Raw genomic sequence first — 24,515 nt, 5'->3', positions numbered from 1 at the left:
GAGCCATCGGCTGCCTCGAACATCTCCACGATCTAAAAAATATGATTGTCCCTCCCCTTCTCCCCAGCCTGAGTTAAGTAGGCAAAGAAAGTCATCAATGTGGTTATTGTGGTGGCATTGCAAATCATAAACATCAGTTTATAAAAAAATAAAAGAAATAAAAGAAATAAACTTAAGTTTACAATTAGGTACGAAGCCATTGTCATGTAAACTATAAATCATGAGATATTTCCACATGGTTAAAGTAACTTGGATAAGCTCTCTCAAATTGACCAAAAGAAAGGGAACGGATATCAAACTTGCTGACTAAATATTTACATTCACAATCCGACATTTGTACAGAAAAAAAAATTAGAATCCTGGAAAATAGAACAGAGGTTCAAAAATTTTGCAGTAATATAATGCCATGGTGACTTTAGCTTTAGCATCCGATGGAGAAGATTGTGCTAACTTAGTCCAATTTAACTATTGGGAGTGTTATGCGCTTCAACAAGTAACATTCATTTCAACGAAGCTAGGAAACTTTGACTTTGCAACTGCCAAAGTCTCCAACTATGAGAGACAATCCTCGGATTGTAGCCTCCATAACAAAATCCTAGTGAAGGTGATGAGGAAGAAAGTCAGTCAAAACCAACATAAATAGATCCTTTACCTAGAAAGTACTACATCTTCCAAGCCAAAGGGTTGGGGGGCCTTACTGATTGATTAGCCAAAGTACAAACAAAGAGAATTGGAGAAATTATGTCGGCTATATGGACCAAGAAAATGAGACTTGTGTTTTGGCTTTGGAATTGACGGTTTTTCCATATAACGGCTTAAACTTGTAAAACAAAATCTCACACTAGACTCGGTGTAAACACCCATTGTTCTCTTAATGAACTGAAGCTCATACTATCCAAATAGCTCTCTGCTCACTCAAATCAAGCCACCGACAATTGCCAAACACCCCAAGATGAGAAGATCACATATCCAATGTTATAGAGATCCTAAAAAGAAGAGAGACAAAGTATTGTACTTCAAGATTTTATAAAAAAGGTTATAGTCGAGATGAGGACACTTAAGAGCCAATTGAAGACTTCTGCAAATGTTGTGAAAGACTAAATGAATTCATGGTTGAAGGGCACAAATCTAACATTTTGCCTTTACCAGGGATTGTAGATGTTATATGTGGTGGACTGCCTTTTCAAGGAATAAGCGGTTTCAACCGTTTTAAAGAGAGAAAATTACCAAAAAATTCCTAAACTTATTGCACTTTTCGATATTCAATCATAAACTTTTTAATTATTCTAATTGAATCATAAACCTTTTAATTGTACCAATTGAGACCTAAATATTTTCTGATTGTGGTGCAATGTCCATAGGCTTTTGTTTAAAGCAAATCTTACTTATTTGTATATTATCACAAAGTGGGCTATTGACTTGAGTGAATATGCATGCAATAGTTTGAAACTGAACCACTCGATCACAAATATGAGAAATGAGTCTTCCCCTCTTGTTGTTCAAATAGTTGTAGAAATTCTGCATGCAATTTCACCTCTTGAAAGTAATGGTCAGCAGATGTCATATGCTGATTGATATAGTGATGACAATGAAATAAACGATGAGGAGGAAAATAGTAATGATGACCATGGAGGTAATGATAGTGAGATGTTTGAAGTAGAGAAGGTTACAACGATATGTTATGAAGATACTAAAGAGAAGGGAGAGAGAGTGTTATATTTCAAGGTTTTATGGAAATGTTATGGTTCTAATGAGAAAACTCGATAGCCATTTAATGACTTATGTAATAGTTGTGTAAGACCAAAGAAATTCATAGTTGAAGGTCACAAATAAAGATGTTGTCTTTACTAAGGGATGTAGATGCAATCTGTTATGGACTATGTTGTTAAGAAATAAGCAATTTGGGACAAGTACACCATGAGCGCCATAACTTGTGTATGACATTCACTTGAGTGCCATAACTTTCAAAAATCATTCACTTAAGTGCCACGTCGGAGCAAAATCGTTCACTTGAGTACTACGACAACTTTTTCAGCGTGCCACGTCGGCTTTCCAGCGTGCTACGTCAACTTTCCAGCATGCCACGTCGCCTTTCCGGTTGCCATATTAGCTTTTCCGGCGTCCACGTCAACATGGCACTCAAGTGAATGATTTTTGAAAATTATGGCACTAAAGTGAACGTTTTGAAAGTTATGGTACTCAAGTAAATGCCGTACAAAACTTATAGCACTTATAGTATACTTTTTTGAAGCAATTTCAATCACTTTATAAAGGAAAAGTCATCAAAAAGTTCTAAACCTATTGCACTTTTACATATTTAATACTAAACTTTTAAATTGTACTAATTAAGTCATTAACCTGTTTAGGTTGTGTTGCCATGTGCACCGGCTTATGTCTTGAAGCAAATATTTCCTGTTTGAATCTTGTTATGAGCGTTGTTAACATGAATGAACATGCATGTAATACTTTGAAACTCAACTACCTAGAGACAAGGGTGATGGTGACATGTTTGAAGTAGAGATGGTTGTAGCGAGTTGTTATGGAGACATTAAAAAAAAGAAGAAGGGAGAAATGACATTATACTTCAAGATCTCATGAAAAGGTTATGGTCCTCATCATAACACTTGAGAGTAAATTGACGACTTATGTAATTGTTGTAAAAGACTAAAGGAATTCATAGTTGAAGTTCGCAAAATGAAGATTGTGCCTTACCAGGGGATGGGATTTGTGGTTAACTACCATATGAAGGAATAAATATTTTTAACCGTTTTAATGAGGGAAAATTACCAAAAAATAGTCCTAAAATTATTGCACTTTTGCAAATTTAATCATAAACCTTTTAATTGTGCCAATTCAGTTTTATATATTGTAATTATTCTCATTCAATCCTAAACTTTTTCTAGTTGTGGTGGGATGTCCGCGGGCTCATGTATTGGAGCAAATCTTGTTGGTTTGAATCTTGTCATGAGGTGGGTTGTTAACATGAACGAACATGTTGAAACTAAACCAGACGGAGAGTAAGGTGAGAAATGATTTTGCAGAAGAGTTCCTCTTGTTGAAGAAGTGGCACAAATTGAGTATGCAATTTTACCTTATTGAAAGTGATGGTCAGAAGTTGCATATGATAATTTATTTAGCGTGAACAATGGAATAAGCAATGAGGAGGAAAATAGTAAAGATGATGATGGGGGTAGTGATTGTGAGATGTTTGAAGTAAAGCAAGTTCTAACAATTTATTACAAAGATCCTAAAGAGAAAGGAAACAGAGCATTGTACTTTAAGGTTTCATGGAAATGTGATGTCTCAATGAAGACACATCAGAGCCGATTGATGGCTTATATAGCTCTTGTGAATGACTAAAGTAATTCATAATTGGAAGTCACAAATCAAATATTTTTCTATTGCTAGGGGATGTAGATGTGATCCGTGGTGGACCACTCCATCAAGGGATAAGTAGTTTGAACTGTTTTAGAAAGGAAAAATTACCAAAAAATTCCTAAACCTATTGCACTTTTGCAAATTCAGTCATAAACCTATTAATTATGCCAATTGAGTCCTAAATCATTTTAATTAGTATAGTGATTTTCACAAACTTATGTCTTGAAACAAATCTTTTGAGTTTGACTCTTGTCAAGCGATGGGCTGTTGACATGAATGAGCATACATGCAATAGTTCGAAGTTAAACCACCCGGAGGTAGAGGTAGGGAATGAATTTGTAGAAGAATTCATCTTACTATGGAAGAAGTGGCAGAAATTAAGCATGCAATTTTACCTCATTAAAAGTGATGGTTAGAAGTTGCCATATGTCGATTTATATAGCATGGATGATGGAATACGCGATACGGAGGAAAGCGATAACGTTGACAAAAGGGGTAGTGATGTTGAGTTTTTAAAGTTGAGAAAGTTCGAGCAATTTGTTTTGGAGATCCTAAAGTAAGGAAGACAGAGTATTGTACTTCAAGGTTTCATGGAAAGGTTATTGTCCTAATGAGGACACTTGTGAGGCAATTGACGGATTACACAACTATTGTGAAGGATGAAAGGAATTCATAGTTGAAGGTCACAAAGAAAAGATTTTGCCTTAGCATCGGGATCTAGACGTGATCTTCGGTGGAGTGCCCTATTAAAGAATTTCAACCGTTTTAGAGAGGAAAAATTACGAAAAAAATTCTAAACCTAACTCACTTTTGCAAATTGGTTCTTAAATGTTTTAATTGTGACAATACAATCCTGAACTTTTTTTATTGTGGTCCGATGTTCATGGATTTACATCATGGAGCAAATCTTTCCGGTTTGACTATTGTCACGTGGCGCATTGTTGACAAGAACGAACATACATGCAATTGTTTAAAACTAAACCACATGGAGATAGAGGTGAGGAATGAATCTGCAGAAAATTTCTCTTGCTATCGAAGTAGTGGCAGAAATTGTGCATGCAAATTCATCTTATTGAAAGTGATGGTCGGCAGCTACCATATACTAATTTATTAAGAGTGGATGACTGAATAGGTGGTTAGAAGGAAAACAGTAAAAATGATGATGGGATAGTCGTGATTAGGTGTTTGAAGCAGAGGAAGTTCTAGCAAATTGTTATGGAGATCCTAAAGGGAAGGGAGACAGAGTATTATATTTAAGGTTTCATGGAAAAGTTATCGTCGTGATAAGGATACTTGAGAGTCAATTGATAGCTTGTACAACTATTATGAATGACTAAAGAAATTCGTAGTAGAAGGTCACAAACCGCAGATTTTGCCTTTGCCAAGAGTCGTAGATGTGATTTGTGGTGGATCGCCCTATCAATGAATAAGCGGTTTCAACCGTTTTACAAAGGAAAATTACCAAAAAAGTACTAAATCTATTACACTTTTGCAAATTCTATCATAAACTGTTTAAGCGTGCTAATGCGTTCTAAACCTTTTCTTGTTGTGGTGCGTGTCTACGGGCTTATGTCTTCGAGAAAATATTTCTAGTTTAAATATTGTCACGAGGTGGGTTGTTTACATGTACGAAAATGCATGCTCTAGTTTGAAACTAAACCAACCAAAGACAAAGGTGAGGAATCGGTCCGCAGAAGATTTCCTCTACCTATTGAAGAAGTGGTAGAAATTATACATACTATTTGACGTCATTCAAAGTGATGATCAACAACTGCAATATGTTTATTTATTTAGCTTGGGCGATGAAATAAGCGATGAAGAGGAAAACTATATCGGTGACGATAGGGGTAGCGATGATGAGGTTTGAAGTAGAGAAAGTTATAGCAATTTGTTATGGTGGTCCTAAAGAGAAGGGAGATAAAGCATTCTACTTAAGGTTTCATGAAAATGTTAAGATTGTGATGAGGATACATGGGAGTCAATTGACGGCTTATCCAACTGTTGTGAAAAACTAAAAGAATTCATCGTTAGATGTCACAAATCAACGATTTTGCCATTGCCGGGGGATGCAGATGTGATTTGTTGTGGACCGCTCTGTTAAGGGATAAGCATTTTTAACCATTTTAGAAAGGAAAAATTACCGAAAAATTACCAAAAAAGTCCTAAACCTGTTGCACTTTTGCAAATACAGTCATAAATCATTTATATTTGTAGTATAATTTCCATGGGCTTATGTCTTGAAGCAAATGCTTCTAGTTTGACTCTTGTTACGAGATAGGCTCTTGCCATGAATGAACATGCAAGCAATAGTTTGAAGCTAAACCACCCAGAGACAAAGATGGGAAATGATTTTGCAAAAGGTTTCCTATTGTTGTTGAAGGAGTGGCAAAAATTATGCATGCAATTTTACCTCATCGAAAGTGATGGTCAAAGCTGCTATATGCGGATTTTTTTAGCTTGGACGATGGAATAAGCAATGAGAAGGAAAATAGTAACGATGACAATGGGGGTAGTGATGGTGAGGTGTTTGAAGTATAGAAAGTTCGAGAAATTTGTTATGGAAATCCTAAAGTGAGGGAGACAGAGCATTGTACTTCAAGGTTTCATATAACGATTATGGTTCTGATGAGGACACTTGGAAGCCAATTGATGGCTTATGAAACTGTTTTGAAAGACTAAAAAAATTCATTTTTGAATATCACAATTTAAAGATTTTGCCTTTGCCACAATATGTAGATGTGGTTTGTGGTGCACCACCCTGTCCAGGAATAAACGATTCCAACCGTTTGGAGAGGGAAAATAACCGAAAAATTCCTAAACCTATTCACTTTTGCAAATTCGGTCTTAAATATCTTAATTATGACAATATAGTCCTCAACCTTTTCCGGTTGTAGTGCGATGTTCACGGGCTTATATCTAGGAGCGAATCTTTCTACTTTGAATGTTGTCACAAGTTGCGCAATCAACATGAACGAACATGCATGTAATAGTTTGAAACTAAACCACTAGGAGATAGAGGCGAGGCATGAGTCTACATAAAATTCCTCTTTACGTCGAAGGAGTGGAAAAAATTACGCATGCAATTTCACCTTATTGAAAATGATGGTCGGCAGCTGCCATATATTGATTTATTTAGCGTGGATGATGGAATAAGCAATGAGCATGAAAACAATAACAATAACAATGTGGACAGTTATGGCGAGGTATTTGAAGTAGAAAAAGTCCTAGTTATGGAGATCCTAAAGATAAATGAGATAGACTAATGTACTTCAAGGTTTCATGAGAAGGTTATGATCATGATAAGGACACTTGAGAGCCAATTGATGACTTATGCATCCGGTGTGAAAGACTAAACGGATTCATAGGAGAAGGTCACGAATCAAAGATTTTGCCTTTGCCAAGGATTGTAAGTGTGATCTCTAGTGGACTGCCCAGTCAAGGAATAAGCGGTTCAACCATTTTATAGAGGTAAAATCACCAAAAAAGTACTAATCCTATTGTACTTTTGCAAATTCTATCCTAAATATTTTAATTGTGTCAATTAAGTTCGAAACCTTTTCTGGTTATGGTGCAACGCCCACGGGCTTATGTCTTGCAACAAATATTTTTGGTTTAAATATTGTCACGAAGTGTGCGATCTACAAGGGTGAACATGCATTCTATAGTTTGAAGATAAACCAACTAGAGATGAATGTGAGGAATGAGTCTACAGAAGATTTTCTCTTCCCGTAGAAAAAGTGGCAGAATTTGTGCATGCAATTTGACGTCATTGAAAGTGATTATCAATAGCTGACATATATTGATTTATTCAGCATGGATGACTAAATAAGCGATAAGAGGAAAACACTAACGATGACGATGGGGGTAGTGACGTTGAGGTGTTTGAAGTAGCATAACTTGTAACAATTTGTTATGGAGAGAGAGAGAGAGAGAGAGAGAGAGAGAGAGAGAGAGAGAGAGAGAGAGAGAGAGAGAGAGAGCAATGTACTTTGAGGTTTCATGAGAAGGTTAAGGTAGTGATGAGGACACATGGGATCCGATTGACCGCTTATCCAACTGTTATGAAAGACTTAAGGAATTCATAGCTAAAGGCCAAAAATCTTTTTTTGCCTTTGCTAGAAGATGTAGATGTGATTTGTGACAGACCGCTCTATCAATGAATAAACAATTTCAACCATTTTCCAGAGGAAAAATTACTAAAAAAGTCCTAAACCTATGCAGTTTTAAAAGTTTAATAATCGCTTATTAAAAGCCCTAAACCTATGCGATTGCATTCTAATTGCCTGTACGATTAGGAGGAAAACAATAACGATGACAATCGGGGTAGTGTTGAAGAGGTGTAAGTAGAGAATGTTATATGCCAAACAGATAGGCAAAGCATTGTACTTCAAGATATTTTTGGAAAGGTTATGGTCCTAATGAGGACATTTAAGAGCCAATTGATAGCTTATGCAAATGCTGTGAAAGACTAAAGGAATGCATAGGTGAAGGTCACAAATCAAAGATTTTGCCTTTGTCAAGGAATGTATATGTGATTTTTGATGGACGGTCGTGTCAAGGAATAAGCGGTTTTAACCATTTTATAGAGGAAAAATTACAAAAAAGTCCTAAGCTTATTGCGCTTTTGCAAGTTCGATCCTACATATTTTAATTGTGCTAATACTGTCCAAAACCTTTTCTAATTGTGGTGCGATGTTCACAAACTTTTATCTTGGAGCAAACTTTTTGGTTTGAATGTTGTCAAGAGGTACGATGTTGACATCATCAAACATGCATGCAATAGTTTAAAACTAAACCACCTGGACGTAGAGGTGAGAAATGAGTCCTGCAAAGATTCCTCTTGTTGTCGAAGGAGTGGCGGATAGTGTGCATTCAATTCACTTCATTGAAAATTGATGGTCAATAGGTGTCATATGTTGATTTATTTAGTGTGGATGATGGAAAAAGAGATGATGACGAAAATAGTAACGATAACTATATGTAGTAGTGGTGAGTGTTTGAAGTAGAGAAAATTCAAACAATTTGTTATGGATATCCAAAAGAGAAGAGAAAAAGAGCATTGTACTTCAAGTTTTCATAGAAAGGTTATGGTCGTGATGGGGACACTTAGGAGCCAATTGACGACTTATGTAACTGTTGTAAAAAAATAAAGAAATTTATAGTCAATGGTCACAAATGAAAGATTTTCCCTTTGTCAAGAGATGTAGATATAATATTTGATGGACCGCCTGTTAAGGAATAAGTGGTTTCAACCGTTTTAGAGAGGACAAATTACCAAAAAGTCCTAAACTTTTTACATTTTGTAAATTTAGTCCTAAATCTTTTTGATTGTGTCAATTGAGTCTTAAACTTTTTCTAGTTGTAGTGAAATGGCCACGGGCTATGTCTTGGAGCAAATATTTCTAGTTTGAATCTTGTCACGAGGTGGGCTGTAAACACAAAGTACATGCATGTACTAGTTTGAAACTCAACCACCCAAAGGCAAAGGTGAGGAATGAGTTTGCAGAAGATTTCCTCTTGTTGTGGAAGAAGTGGCAGAAATTGTGCATGTAATTTCACATCATTGAAAGTGATGGCCAAGAGCTGCCTTATGCTAATTTATTTAGCGTAGACAATAGAATAAGCGATGAGGAGGAAAACAAGATCGATAACGATTGGGATAGACATGGTGAAGTATTTTAAGTAGAGAAAATTGTAGCAATTTGTTATGAAGATCCTAAGGAGAAAGGAGACATAGCATTTTATTTCCAGGTTTCATGAGGTTATGGTCTTAATGACGACATTTAGGAGACAATTGAAGTCTTATGTAACTACTTTGGAAGATTAAAGGAATTCATAATCGAAAGTCTCAAATCAAAGCTTTTTCCTTTGTTAAGGGATGTAGATCTAATCTATGGTGGAACATCGTGCCAAGGAATAAGTAGTTTCATCCGTTTTAGTGAGGAAAAATTTCCAAAAAAAAATCTTAAACAATTTTCTAAATGTATCAATTCAGTCCTAAACCTCTTTATGCTTTGTCAATTGATTGTCTCCAATCAATTTTGGCAAAAAATAGTTTATGTGGATGTCGATCATCCCACGCGGCATGGCGGGCACTAAGGGTTGTCGTGACTCTCCCGGCACGGGGTATCGGGAAAATGCAAAAGTGGAGCAACAATTCTCAATTGCACAGGTTCTCCAAAACTCTTACCTCGCGCAATGTTGCGATTTACATTTAAATTTGAATAACCATGTGAGAATTTTATATGAGGAGTCATCACTAACTTATTGAGGTTGGCTCGAAATAACGTGAGGTATTGGAATACACCTCACTTCCTATTCAACGAGAGATCTAGAATCGGGTACTTGATTATACTAGTTATCTAACTAGTACCATTTCGTTACATAAACCTGATTATTTGTCAACTAAAATGTCCAAGATATCTCAATCCTAAGGTTCTCACTAGCTAGGTGTTTGTGATGTTTTCCTCGGTGTTTATTATGATCCTAAAAAGGTAACCTAACCATTCAATTAATAAAGCAAATCATGGCATAGGAAAACGATATAAAAGAATTACAATTGATTGATCTAAGAAAGTAATGACGAGCGAGTTAAAAGTGTGATAAGGTAAACCGATAAGAATCGGGCAAAGAATAAGACATGACCTTGTTATTAAGCCCTAGGACATCAAACCTCATGAGCTACCATCAAATCGAATCCCATTCATGTCTAAAACATCGATCCACCAAAACTAAACTATAATCACGTACTCACTAAAATCTCTAAACTATATGAATATCAATTGAGAGACACTAAGCTAAATCTAATATGTAGACCTAACTAACTAATCAATATCTATTTTCTAACCATTTTCTTCTTTTTTATTTTTGAATATTTTACTTTTATTATTTTTTATTTTCCTATTAAATATGGGGACATCAGGTCGGTGCTCCGGCCAGAATATGGGCTGATTGTGGGCTCTTATGGGTCACCCACACAAATGGGCTTTCATATTCAATTAGAAAATAAGCCTATCTTTTGAAAATCAGATTCAACTCAAACCAATCTTAAGCTAAGTCAAGCCCAAACTTAATCGAACAACATGAATACATCTCGGCTTTCAATATCACTCAACAAAGGGGAAAAGAGCAATAGAATTACCTGATCGTGGAGTGAGATAAAGCTACAATTACTGATTGAATCAAAGGAAGAAGGCTCGGATATTCATCTAAGAACCTAAACGGCATCTGCGGCGAAGTTTCAAGTGAGGTCTAAACTTTTCGGATTTTCCCAGCCAAAAGAAGAGAGCCGGACGGGGGGGCCTCTCGGTTCGCTGCAGTCTGGCAATAGCTACATCGCCTTGGGGACACGGTGGCGAGCCAGAAACGAGAATGGATTTTCTGGAAATCTTCCAGCGGCAGCAAGCGAGAGAGAGGCTAACGTCGCCGCCTTGTCCCGCGCGGTCTTCTTTTTGTTTCAGAGGTGACGAAGAAAAGGAGAGAAAGCAGCACAAGGAGAGAGCCGGGCTTTCGCTTATCCGTTTCGGATGGGCTTTAGTTTTCTGAATTGGCCTTCATGTTGATGGACCGGATTGAAAATGCCCGACTCGGCTCTTTTTCTTATTTTCTTCCCCTCCATTTTTATCTTGTTTTTATTTATTTAGAAAAACATATGCTCGATGTGTCAATAAAAATTTCAGGTGCCAACAAAGGTTTCCGGGCCCTTGCCGGCCATTGGGTAAGGGCTGTGAGGCAATTGCCCGGCGTCGCCTAGATTTGGGTGAAATTACACCCCGAGTGCCGCATGAGCCTTACGGGGCGCCATGTCATTTGGACGAATACGTAAGATTACCGTGAACGACTTGGTCGAACTGTAAGAATGCCTCATGTGCTTTCTCCGTTGTCATTCTATTATTAAGCCTTGCAACATAATAAAGGAAAAAAAAAATTTTTTTTTGCACGAGTTCAGCGATATAGAGATATTGTCTACTTCCAAATTGTTCGTTCGAAACGAGGCAACAAATCAAATGGTGAACTTCACGACAATTTCATCTTACGAAACCTTTGAAATGCACTGCCACAATATGTTAAGGCTCGTGAGGCTGAATACCAAGATTCACAGCAGTAAACTGAGCATACTTCAAAATATACTTCTCTCAAAAAAGAAAAGAAGCAACCACAATCAAAGTCAGCGAAAAAAATGAAAAAAAAATAGAATTTTTACCAAAAGAGTCCTAAACCTATTGCATTGATACCAATTCAGTCCTAAACTTTTCAATTGGACCGGTTTAGTTTTAAACCTTTTTAAATAGGTACCAATTCAGTCCATTGGCCGGAAATCGTTGAAGTGGATGCCGGCGGTGCCACATAGGACAGCCGGCGCCGACGTTGATATTTTTAATAATGTTTTTTTAAAAAAATTAATTATTTTTTTCATTTGTACAAAATAATTAATATAAAAAGAGGAAAAAAGGGAAAAAAAGAAAAAGATTTACAACATATGCTTTTAAGAAAAAATAATATATAACATATGCTTTTAGCAGATGCTTTGGCCGGCCAAAGTCACGTTTTAGCAGGTTGTAATCCTAAAACTGATTGTATAATTTGATTAGAATTCTGTTTTTACGTTTCCATAAATATTGGATTTTTCCCATCATGGTAATTCAATAAATGTTGATTATAGTATTAAAAAAGTCGTTGGTAAAAATAAAGGCCACTATGCTTTCCCTATGTTTGTTTTTTTTTTTTTTTGTTCAGAAAATTTACCTGGAGGTAAATTTCTAAGTACGACTACCCTTTTGAATGCGTAGGTGGAAGGGTCGTTCTTGCCAAAATAGACTTCAAAATGGGTTCACTCTCTCAAATAACTACAGCCATCGAGGCTTTGGTTGGGTGTAAACTAGACGAACTATCACAGAGTTCCCGGAAGTGGTGCTCTCATAGATGATCTTAAGAATTTGCGGAATAGCTCTACTATGATAGATCTCTTATATCAGCATCTGGATAATTTTTCTTGAATGTGGATTACTATGGCGATGATGAAAAGACAAGTGTCGAGATAGAGGGAGCCGAGATGATCATTTTTCTTTGCTCTCTCTGTCTCTCTCTCTCTCTCTTCCATGTCATGACGACGGCAGATCTTAGTGTAATATTGTCTTTCCATGACAGGGAATGTTGTCTAAAGGTGCAAGTGTATAATTTTTTTTTTAAGAAAGAGGGGGTATAAAAATCGCATGCCGGTAAAAAAAGCAAGGGATGTTTTTAGTAGTATCTCCCTCGATGGAAACCATCTTAACTATTACAATGCTTCAAAGTTTTTAGAAAGCGCTTTCCATAAGGATCTCACGAATTGCTAGTAGAAGCTAAAACTCAAGCAAGTTGTCCTTCAAACAGAGAATACCTCATTCTTCAGCCTCATAATCACCTTGTCAAGTGCTCATGACTTCTGACTCCAATGTAAGTTTCTCCATCCACAAAGTGAATTAATAACAATGAAACAAGGATATATATAAAAAAAATTGACGAGGGATTAGTTTCAGAATGAGTCTATTTGCACTTCGAAATTTGGAACCTATTCTTGTGATTTCCGATTTCAAAATTTTGGAATCGGGGCAAAGCATAATCATGACTATTTTTATGATTTATCACTTCACTCGAAAAAGGGCTAGGAAGATATATGTCCGATACCTGCTACTTGCCTTCTTAATCTTCGTGGGACCCACAGCGACAGCCAAAGATATCCCTCTGATTATTAATTTTATATGCCAGTTATTATTATTATTATTATTATTATTATTATTATTATAAATAGATGGGTTGTAGTTTTGGTCCCAAGTCACTTTCGTTTGCAATAAAGAGAGAGGACGCCCATCACCTAATCGGTCGGCTTTGTGGATTCAAAAGACGTAAGCTGATCCTTGATCTCCATGTCTGTCCCGAGAAACACGATCATCTTCTCCGTCTGCTCCTTGATCGCCTTCAACTGTTCCACACTCATCTTCTCCATCTCTATTCTCCATAGCCACTGCTGCCTTCTCGGCCGCCATTTTTCCCCCTCTCTCCTCTCTGCCTGCTCCTTCCTCTCTCAATAATATTTCGGTGAACCGAGAACTGGACTGGTTATTACCGACACCAAATACTTAGAACTGAGAATCCGGGTTGGTGCTTGCCCCTACCATTGGCCGCACAAAACTTAAAGCAGAATCAAAATGCAGCCAACTCTGGCAGCACGTCATAAACCGCAACACTCCGTTGAATTACAGAGAAAAACCAGCAATGGCAGCAAAGGAACAGAGAAAGTCCCGTCCCGGTTCTGTTTCTGGCAAGTGAAAGGAAGGATCAGAAGTCAGATTCCTAAAGTACAGGGACACACAACTGGAATTTGTAAATGATCATTGAAAGAATAGTCGAACATTGACCAATCGATCCATACAAGAATTATTTTTGGGGAAAACCCACTCATTTCAATTGCAGCCCATCGAAACAGGATCGCATTTAGCTACGCAATTACCATGAATTCCCAACTCCTTTCAGGTACAAAATGTTGAGGAAAAAATGGAAACCACCAACAAGCACATTGGACTTGGAGAAAAGCCATGATTCATCGAGTCGATGTTGGGATGCCACTTCGTGAATGCATTGCGGCTTCACATCCACCATAACTGTCCAGGGACACTCCTTAGAAGCAAATCTCAGCCTCTCGTCTGGCGAGTATTGTAGGAGTTGCAGTTCAAGCACTTCTGAGCCACTACATGGAATTGCACCTCAGAGGTTTTCCCACAGTCGTTGCAAAGAATCCACACCTGTCAAAGAATCCATATTACATTTATGACATCCAAAATTAAAGAGCAAACATTCCCACCATAAAAGGAAGGAAGCACATGGATATTTAAGGCAAAAACAAAGTATAACTTCCCTAGGGGATGATGATAAGGAGGATAATGATTTACCATCTTATTCTGGTAAGGCTCTGGCATCGGTGTCGCAGCAATCTCCAAATCGAATTTCTCCCAGACCTTGGACATATCACAAACGGACTTCAAACAAAGGGGGCAAGCATATCTGCGATGTATTCAGCATATGACAGAGCACATTAGTGAATAAGTCCAAAGAACAGCCAGGGGATTTCACGAAAGCTACATGAGCGAAAAATAGATATTTTAAGAGCTTACTGAAAATGATCTCTCATCTCCTTCAAGCAGTTCTGATGAATTGTGTGTCCACATGGCATAACAGTCACATCGTTCCTCGAGTCGAATAAATACTGCAAGTCACCATTCGGTTACTCATGAAGCACCGAGAACAAAAGATGCCGTATCCCATTTGCAAATTTGACTAAATCTCCATGACAAGGAATACTGAAGTTTATCTCAGCTCACTATTATTCAGCCAATCAATTCTTACTTTGATCAGAAGATGAGAAATTGAAAACATAACAGAATCAAAATTAAGCAGAAACAAATACAATCTTACCTCAAAACAGACAGGGCAATCATGATGCATTGCTCCTTCTATACAAGGGTGGCTGTTCTTGTGCGAAATAGAGTAACAGCAGCCTTAAACATAAGTGAAGACGAAAACAGAAATCAGTCTTCCCTTAACCACCCAATATTTAATATCAATCCAAGGCTGTAGAAGGGGCTTACTTACCACACTTGTAGCAGTGAAAAAAGTTTTCACTCCCTCCAATTCTGGACAGGAAAGTTAGAAAGCCCAATCAGAGAAACATTACGACAATGACCTCTCTAAAAAGGATACAATTAACCGGGTAAAGGGAGGAGAACAATAATGTGAAAAGGAGAGGCAGAAATAAACAGACAGGCAGCACATTATGGGCAATGGACAGGAAAAGAAATAAGCAATAGATTTGAACATATTCCAAACTCATAATGTCATTAAGCAGGGAGAAAATCTCACTTATCTTGACTTAAAAATTGACTCAGAGAAAAAAAAAAAAAAAAGGAACTTCAAAGTGAGGTGATAAAAGAAGCAGCAGCACGCTAATTCCCAATTGCAATCACTAATCCATCAGATAAGGCCTTCGACAAGGAACTCTAAAAACATCTCTGAACAACCAAAGTTTCAAAAAACAATCAAGGACAGCAACAATACCTGCATATTCCACATCCACTGCAGTGGTATTGCTTTTTAGATGTCTGCAATAAAAGAGAACCGTAAGCTTCTTCCAAGTTAAAATAGACAGCATGTAACAACATAGTTTGACAGACATTAACATTAATCTCATTTGACAATTATTCAAGCTACTATTAATGATGTATAAAGGCTCCTGAACATGCAAGTGGACACAGGACCTGACAGAATGTCCATGTTTGGATTCTATGGTTGAACGCAAATTTTATTAGACATGTATGGAGAAGGGAGCCACCACACCACAAATTCATTGCAGGAAAGAAATCCACCGAATCAAATAGAACATTGAAAATAATGTGCGACACAGGGAAGATAAGCCACTTACATCATCGTCAAAAAACTTGCACGTCGCACAGAAGTATTTCCCCATGCACACACCACAGTTTATACAGAACTGCTGGACCTGCATTGGTTTCAGCTAACATATATATTGGAAATTCCCTCCCTCAAAATATGATTATCCAAGCAGGAAAACTAGAAGCAAGATCGAAGTTTTCATTCTCACCTGTTGTTCAGTGCCACAAAGGGAACATATCACCTGCGAAGTCGAAAAGAATAAAGTACAAAATGTTCATCCAATGTTTAGTCCACGATTAAATTAACAAACCCAAACAAGATAAGATCTTCCAAGTGAGAAAATTTACCTGACTAACTTCATGGCGTGGCATGTCATGTCTACCTTTCTGATCCACATTGATACTATTCTGAAAATCAATATGCAGCTCAAAGTCAGATATACAGTTGAGAGAGAAGAAAAACTAAATACACAGACAAGTTCACATTTGATATAAAACCAACTGGCCACTTCACAGCTGCATATTGGTGACTTTCTTAAGATAGCAAATAGCACTCATCACACCAAGACTGGAGAAAAGTTCTAATCTCCAAGGAAGAAAACAGGAAAAGCATAAAGCTCAAGCTTTTGAACCTTTTGATCCTCTCCAATGCAAATAGGTCTACATATCATATCACCAGTACAGCAGTCACCTACTCTGGAGACACTTCCACAACTGCATAAATTAACTGTCTAGTTGATCCTAGGTAAGACGTAGACACACTGACAATAACCAATGCTTAAACAGACCGAAGGTCCAAAACTAGAAAACCAAGCAAAAGGTAGACATAAAATCTAATCAAGAAAAACTCCAATGCACGACCATGGACGAACACTTATCCTAGATGCTCGTTAGCTATACAAGGGTTCAAAGAAGAAAATAGCCGAAAAACCAAAACTGAAATGAAAGTTACTGCAAAGAGAAACCAAATTCTGCACTGCCTAAAAAATTGTATATATTCTCAAGTAAATCATCATTCATTTCACCAATTCTTTCATCTAGTTATATATATAATCTGCGTCATTGATTTCAGAGTTCTATATGGAAAAAGAAACAAAAGAAATTAGCATTTATCAAGTTTTGATACTTCAAAATAAATCATGCAGCTACCTAAACCAACAAGCAACTGGAAGCTGTAAAAACGTCAAACGTAATTTGAAAATCATAAAGACATTTATAAGAGAAGGCTCACTTTTGCCTCGTTGTGACAATGGCGACAATCATAAATTTCGTTACAACACGGAGCTCTGATGCGGCACCTCCGCCGATAATGTGAACATCTGCAAACAAAGCACATAAAATTAGCAGAACAATGGTATGAAAGCATCACCATTGATATCAAGAAACAGATTCAGAATATACCCAAAGAGTGAGCATCCCTTCTCCAGAAAATCATTCACTTTTCGAACATCTTCTGGAAAAACAGTGGGCATGCATTTGCCATCTGATTGTGGCGTGCATTTATCAGCTTTCTCACTATTTTTATCTTCACATATGACGGCCTCCAAGGTCTCCAAGTTCTTCAACTCAAATTTCTGATCCTCAGAATGCTCTACAGTCAGTTCCCCCATTATATGATTCCTCGGATCTTATATCCTCAACAAGGTTGCCAAGCACCTGCATAAAAGAAGAATTTAGCAATGCTCCAATCACATTAAGGCATGTCATTGACCCAATTAAGCCAGGAAGCGCCGTGTACTATTATTGCTTTCCTCCTGGAAGAAGGATTGAAATCAGCTAGAAGAGAACACATCCAAAGAAAGTTTGATGGCTCCAATCAGCAACACTCCAAGAGATGAACTCACGAAAGCTACAGGCTAGAACGATCCACACAATATATACGCAGCAAGGATGAATTCCAGAGCCTCCCACTTCAACGAATGACAAAGGAACTGTATCATTACTCCATTCCTCTTAGGAACCTGGGAGGCTTGGGCCAAATCCAATTATACTGAACACGATCAATGGACACGCCAACCTAATGTAAAGGCAATAAATCACGTGATCAATTGGTTCCTAAAGAATGAAAATTAGGGGAATATAGGAATATTTGTAGCGCGATTGTCCTTCGAGGACATCCCTACCTCAATCTGCAACTTTGCAGAAACTTTCCATTGAGGACAAATATTTTCCGAGTAACATTTCTTCCAATGTTGAATCATCAGCTTTCTTCCATCGTAATTTAGCTCATCTGACCATAATCTTCTCACTTTTCACTAAAATGAATGCCGCACCAGTACCGAGAGGGGAAAACAAAACCGGAATTGGGGGGGGGCGACACAAAGTGAAGCTCCCCAGGCGAGGAGCTTCTTGAAAAAGCACCCAGATTACAGGATTGAATCTCCATGGATTTTGACTTTGACAGGCTCAAGAAGGTTTTTGAACACATGGAATAGCACTAATCACAAATCTTAAGATCAGATTGCCGCCACAATACGACAAGCTGCATAAGATCACCTCTTCGCAGAATAACCTCTTCAAAGGTATCTCAGCACAATCCCCAAACTTAACCAACTCATGAAGCAACTCGGTGGACCACACTAAAGAAAACTCCAATTTGTCACACTTGGGCGATTTAACCAGCGGGCAGCAATCACATTACCTAAAACGCCGTTATCATATCTCTTTAACTTGCATGATTCACATCACACGGTGTCATTACCTAGAAACATCGTACCCGTTGCGGACTTGATTAGACTGAAGCAGCTAATCCCGAGAATTAAACAGATGCCAAGAGCGCGCATACGTTTCAAGGAACCGAAGAGAAAACCTGAGACCTACATCCGCTTTTGCTCTCTCCCCGATCAAACTCTCTCAGACGAGACTAAACAAGGCTCGAAATGCACATGACGCGTCTGCTACGCGAACAGTGTCAAAATCGCAGCAATCAGACATAAAAAGAAGAAGATCGCGAGTGATCCAAACAAGCCAGTAGAAGCGAATTCAGGGGGCGAAAAAATGAAAGGCACAACGAACTTTCAATCCGCACTCCTGATCGGGAAACGGAGGAAGCAGCTCAGCAAACTCCGATTAGGTTTCAGCTCCGTCGGCGTCGCAGAGCTGGCCGGAGAGAAGTTGAACCGATGCCTGAAATAGCTCGAAAAATGGCCTTTTTATAGGTCGGAAAACGACGGCTGTATTGAACAGGCCACAGCGGCTTTCCGCTTTTATCTCTAAACAGCTCGCGTATGAAATTACGTAAGCACCTGTTGATCAATCCAACGGCTGAGATATATGGCGGGTTCCGCATGATGAAGCTGTAGAGCAATAACAACCGTTTGATCACGGTCTTCGGCGTGGTCACGCGAGTAGACGATAGAAGATCCGTTGGCTTGACATCAACGGCGGGGTTTGCTGACTACGATACAGCTAAGTTGTCCGTTGGCCGGCGACACGTGTCACGACAATTTGGGGAAGATCGCCTGAGATATTTTCTTGCGTCCGAGAAGGCTGTTGACAAATCCGACCAAAGGACAAGGGCGGTTGACAGTGACGTCGACGGTCGTCATTAGAGTTCCGGCTTAATGTTTTGGTCGGTTGAAAAAATTCGAAAAAGATTACAAAGAAACAAAATTTTCAAATGTGAAACGAAATTATTGCTTTCTGTTGGGCGATCAATGCTTTGAAAATCGAATGATTCCTAATCAAGTCTATCTGAATATTAATTAAATCGAATGATTCCAAATCAAGTCTATCCGGATATTAATTAACCTAATTCGAATGGTCATTGTCTTCTAAGATCCAATCTAAAAGGCGATCGAATCACTTGTAACATCAGTCGATTATGGTATGGATTTTTTTTTTGATCAAATGATATGTTTTAATTTGATTGGTCACTAATCAGAAGAATTAAATTCACTAAGTACCTTGCTCACGTGAAGTACTTTATGCTTTTAAGTACACGACCGACGTGGCATGACTAACCAAATCATCTTGCTCGCGTATTATACTTGTCATCTTACATGACATTTCGATATTGAAATCACTCGCCTTTGAATTTTTATTATTTTTTTGTTTTTGGGTTGAAACCTTTGATTGATTTGCTATGTTATGTCACGTGTCATTGCGACGTGCGGTAATTCTCGCGCGAAATGCTTCAATTAGCTGGTAACTTCAAAACTATTGATAACATTTCCAGCAACCACAGAGGATTGTGCAGCATCAAGCAAAGCTGTACAGCGGAGCTGTAGCAGAAGCTGAAGCCACCAACCTTGCACGGAATCGGACTCCTTTAAACCGATGCTCTTCCAACTCATTTCAGCTATTGGCTTCGAGTGGTGTATGAATGTCATTGCCGGCGGGTGCAAAGAGATTAAGTTAACGAAGGCGCTTGCACCGCGGGAAAGGATGAGCAACCTCCTCGACTGTCCACGAGCCGGATCAATGAACAGGGATCGAACTTCAACCCCCGGCGCTTCTGCAGTCCAAGGGGATCACTCAATCTCAAATAAATAAGCCGAAGAGTAGATATACGACAAACCGAACTTAGCAAGATAAAAACAATGAAAGAAACCAGCAACTTGTGAACAACTAACAAAATTTTCTTTTGCAATACATCTTCCTCAGCACCTTCTGAGCAGTTGAAAGTATATATATATGACAAGATACCTGCTCAAGCGGAGTATCTGTGATTCCGAATCATAATGATATTGCCTTAAAGCTCTCTGCATGCTTAGGCCATGGTATCTCTCCCGAGTCCGCCAGACTAGACAGCAGACTATAGGCCTTGCCATCTGAATAAAAATGCTTTGATCAGCACATCTGAGGTACTCCCTGGTTGCAAAGTTAAGGAGGCGGAAAAAGCTGAACATAGTCAGCAAGCTGCGCATCCGCTTGAGCAGGAAGAGGTTGCAGCAGCCCACTATTAGACAACTCTTCCAAGCCTTTAATTTCCTGATGCAACTGGGTTGTGCGTAAAATGGCATGATCAGGAACAATAGGATCGTCGGGGGCTTTCTGCAGTAGAGAAAGCAAGGCCTGCCTATAACCTTGGATGCTAATGATGTTCCTGATGAGTTCAGGACCGAAATAAAGGGTGGTATTCAGTTGCCAACATTTGGATCAACCAATCAATTCTTGCAATATTGATTGTCTAAAAGCTTATAACTTCGATCTCAGGTGGTAAGACTCAATTGCAGCCTGGGGTTCGGGACCAGCTGTTGGCAAAGACTTCATACCATTAGTCAAAGCATCTGCAAGACAAGAGAGGCATCGAAGTTCTGAGCAACTATACTTTTTAAGGCCATCAACAAATTACAATTCAAGAAGGACAATTTTAGATTTCAGATTTTAGATTTGGTTAACTATACCTATACGGGGTAACCACCATTCTCTGAAATAATCTGGTCAACAAATACTTGCATGTAACTCCTCAACTGCATTTGTTCTTGTGCAGCACAAGATGAAGCCTAAAAGCCTAAACATCTCTCTCTGTACACCAGAATGGCAGCTTCGCTTTAGAAGATTTCTTATCCAAGCACAACAAACACGCCAGAGGCATAATAGTAGTCAACATCGAAATGCCTCTCTGAAAATAGGATGAGCTCAACATTCATATTTTTCACTTCTCTTTTTCTTCCCTAATAACTCAAGGAAATTATAACATGGTTTACCTCATAACAGAGACCTTGAAGGAACAATCATCCACTAGAAAAGGGGACCAATCAATTTACGAATACTTTGACAGATGAGGGAGAAGGAAATGATCCAGGCAAATGGAATGGCATTATGGGAGGTATCGAAAGCAAGTAAGGTGCATCAGGGATAATGTCGAGAAAAGATATCATAACTCAAACAGGTTTTGGATACCATCCAGTCTCAAAAAACAGGTCAGCAGTTATAGATACTAAGAATCCTTGTGCTATTGTCAGAGGCAAGCCTAACGTCTGAATTAAGTTGGTAATTGTCATAAGCACAGGCACGGAATCCAGAAACTAAATGGTGCCATTGCTATGGTACTCACTTGGTATATAAAAGCAATACCAGAAACCTACAGTCAAGCCCACAATCATCCCACTTCTTATCAACTACTATTTCATTAGGGAAAAGATGATTACCTCACCTCTGGTGACACTATCATTCTCTCATGTTCCTAACATTTTCCTGGGACAACAGTATTAACCAGACGCATGTATCCCGACTATTATCATGCTCACAGTGCTCTCTATCCTTGGGCAACTTGTTTGATATCAATTTCAATTTTCGAATAGTTTTGACCATCTTTCCTTTTCCTCCATGTGGGTGGTTGGCTGATGGGGGAAAGAGAGGGTAGCTTCAGCTTATTCCTGCCAAAGGATGAATGCATAGCAACGGAGCCATTCTGCCCATGATGCAGCATCTGTTCCAGTTGCCAATTTGTCTGTATGCCCATTATAAAAGGTTCTGTATTAGTGCCCTCGTGATAGGAGAAGACATACTTCTGATGATGTCACATCCATATCTCTACACTGCATTCATCATCTTCATCCAACTCATGTGAAGAATTGTGAACAAGCCTTTCCATATTACGATCATCGTTCCTACAGAGAAAATCATCACGGTTGAGGGGCCCCCCGTGCCTCTGCACCAGCTCCATGCGGTGCTGCATCATATCATCTATAGGTATTGCAACGTAAAGCATAGACATCACTTTCTGGCAAACGAGTCCCCTCATCCTGGGACGTCTTCCAGGCCTACTCCCCTTCCCTAATACAGGCTTCACGCTCGAAGTGTCAACAACACCAGACTCATCGTCTCGGTAGTCTTCAGGACCATAAGAACACCAATACCTACGGCAGACAAGAAAACCATGTGAGAGGAACCTGACACAAACTCCAAGGATCCCAACAAGGAAAGTTAAAGCAAACTGAGTCGAGATCTTCCACGTCAAAACCGACGAGAAGAAGGCAACTGCACCAACCACTGGGGCTAGGACCAACGAAACACCGGAGGAATCGGGGTGATCATTTTCTTCACAATGCGAGACGAGAAGATCTTGATCTCAATTCTTTCCCATCCCAAATCGCAGGGCAGCAAATAGTTCTCCGTAACAAAGCAAACGCATCATCCAAACGATGGCAATCGCGGTGGGAAGTAAGACTTCGAACTCAATCAACAGGGTTTCATGACCCATCAGCTCAAACGAACGATTTAATCCTTAAGAACACCCAAGCAGTAACTGAAATCGCATAAGGACCTTAGCCTCGCGGCCCCTTCATCTTCCACCTCAGCTTTGTGTTCGATTTGATGTTCTACCTCCTCCATGATCTAGAGGCACCTGACCATGGATGAGCAAGAACAACGGCGGGGTGGCTGCACCTTGACGTGTAGCAGTCCATGAAGCACTTACGCTCAGTACGTGTCCAATACTCTCTCGACACTCACCGATATGTGACTGGCCATGACCGGCCATTACCAGCATTCTAGATACGCTAGCAACATGTGAGTCAAACATCCCGATACGCTATTTTAATCCCTTTTCAATAAATTAAAGATCAAAATATAAATTTATTAAAAATATACATTTAATATATAACATGTCTCAACGTGTCGAAATTCTCTATTTTTAATAATAATATGGCGATATGTCGTATCGCGTGTCGATACCGGTATCGATAGTTCTCAGGCAGCAACTGACCGGAACGTAACGGCGGGAGGAGCCGCCGAGAGGCCCATCAGTGTTCTTTTGACCACGGTCAAGTGGCCCAAAGACAATGGTCTCTAAGTGGGCCTAAATGGGGCAATTAGGTTCACCTGTGTTGCTTACACTCGTGATTTCTTTTACTTTTTACTCTTTTGTGAAATTTTTTACAATTTCCACCGTTTGGCTTTTATTCAGCACCGGCATTTCCAATTTATAGAAATACTGATTATAGAGCCATTCGGAAGTTACTTTCATGGTTTTTTTTTTTTTTTTTTGCATGCTTCGTTTTCATTTTCAAAGAGAGGAAACGAGGAGCAATTTCTAGAAGCTGCAGCGAACGGGCATGCGTTTTCTATCTTGGCTTTTCATCGTTGCTACAAATTAAGGTGGTAGTTGGCGCAATGACTTGCCCTCAATTGATTGTGAGTACAAATATATATTCGGGATTTCAGGAAAATATCGTTGCATGGTGTTGACACCGAAAATCGGCTGGGCGTCAGATAGTCGTAGAGCCCATAGAAATGATGTCGGTGTAGAAGCCCACAATTGAAATGCAACATGTTTTCGATATAGCATACCATCAAGTATAACGATTCAACATTTAAGTCACCAACTTAGACGGATTGATACTTCATGGCTCACTTATTTTTTTGTAATTGTCCTGAAACATTTTGTCTCAGAATATCTTGAACTAGTGTTACAAACCCAAACTTTATCTCTTTTTAATTAAAATTTGCAAGAATAGTTGAAGATCAAGTATCTCAAAAAATTTTAGTTATGATTCTTGAACATTTAGATATATCGATTTATGTTTTAATTTTAAGTTTGAAAAATTGGATTAAAACAATTTTTTCTTTTCTTTCCACTTTCTTATTTCTTCTACGTTGGTAGCCACGAGCCAACGACGGCTACCGGCAAGCTCGCCCTAGGTGGTCGAGCCTAGGCGAGCTCGGGGTTCATCGGGATCCGGCCTCAAGCTTGCCGGTCGGGATCGGGCGAGCCTTGAGCTCGCCGGCCTCGGGTGAACTCAAGGCTCATCGGGATTTGGGCTC

General features: G+C 38.8%; 1 protein-coding gene and 2 long non-coding RNA genes across 6 annotated transcripts; all 3 read right to left on the bottom strand.

Moving 5' to 3' along the window:
• Window positions 1-13,856: 13,856 nt before the first annotated feature.
• Window positions 13,857-18,962, bottom strand: LOC115756008 (probable E3 ubiquitin-protein ligase RZFP34). 4 transcript variants are annotated; one of them, XM_030695675.2, is made up of 13 exons: window positions 17,927-18,953; window positions 17,648-17,820; window positions 17,205-17,459; window positions 17,035-17,122; window positions 16,152-16,211; window positions 16,013-16,045; window positions 15,833-15,910; window positions 15,469-15,512; window positions 15,007-15,047; window positions 14,830-14,912; window positions 14,529-14,620; window positions 14,307-14,418; window positions 13,857-14,159 (listed from the first exon to the last, which is right to left on the bottom strand). In XM_030695675.2, the coding sequence occupies exons 3-13, from the start codon at window positions 17,411-17,413 to the stop codon at window positions 14,049-14,051; spliced, it is 951 nt and encodes a 316-aa protein (XP_030551535.1). In that variant the 5' UTR covers window positions 17,414-17,459; window positions 17,648-17,820; window positions 17,927-18,953; the 3' UTR covers window positions 13,857-14,048. The 4 variants fall into 4 exon arrangements, with proteins under 4 accessions (XP_030551535.1, XP_030551536.1, XP_030551534.1 ...); XM_030695676.2 differs by lacking the exon at window positions 17,648-17,820 and having other exon boundaries at window positions 18,819-18,962; XM_030695674.2 differs by having other exon boundaries at window positions 17,205-17,820.
• Window positions 18,963-19,808: 846 nt separating this feature from the next.
• Window positions 19,809-20,855, bottom strand: LOC115756010. The gene is made up of 3 exons (XR_004017194.1): window positions 20,451-20,855; window positions 19,872-20,259; window positions 19,809-19,832 (listed from the first exon to the last, which is right to left on the bottom strand). It is a non-coding gene; the product is annotated as an uncharacterized LOC115756010 (long non-coding RNA).
• A 1,620-nt stretch (window positions 20,856-22,475) lies between these two features.
• LOC115756009 lies at window positions 22,476-23,166 on the bottom strand. Its single transcript, XR_004017193.2, has 3 exons — window positions 23,017-23,166; window positions 22,741-22,862; window positions 22,476-22,609 (listed from the first exon to the last, which is right to left on the bottom strand). It is a non-coding gene; the product is annotated as an uncharacterized LOC115756009 (long non-coding RNA).
• Between the last annotated feature and the right edge of the window lie 1,349 nt (window positions 23,167-24,515).

This window comes from Rhodamnia argentea, chromosome 9 (genome assembly GCF_020921035.1).
Source record: "Rhodamnia argentea isolate NSW1041297 chromosome 9, ASM2092103v1, whole genome shotgun sequence".
NCBI classification, from domain to species: Eukaryota; Viridiplantae; Streptophyta; class Magnoliopsida; order Myrtales; family Myrtaceae; genus Rhodamnia; species Rhodamnia argentea.
Note: the sequence above shows the minus strand (reverse complement) of the source record. Positions and strands in the feature narration are given on the sequence as shown.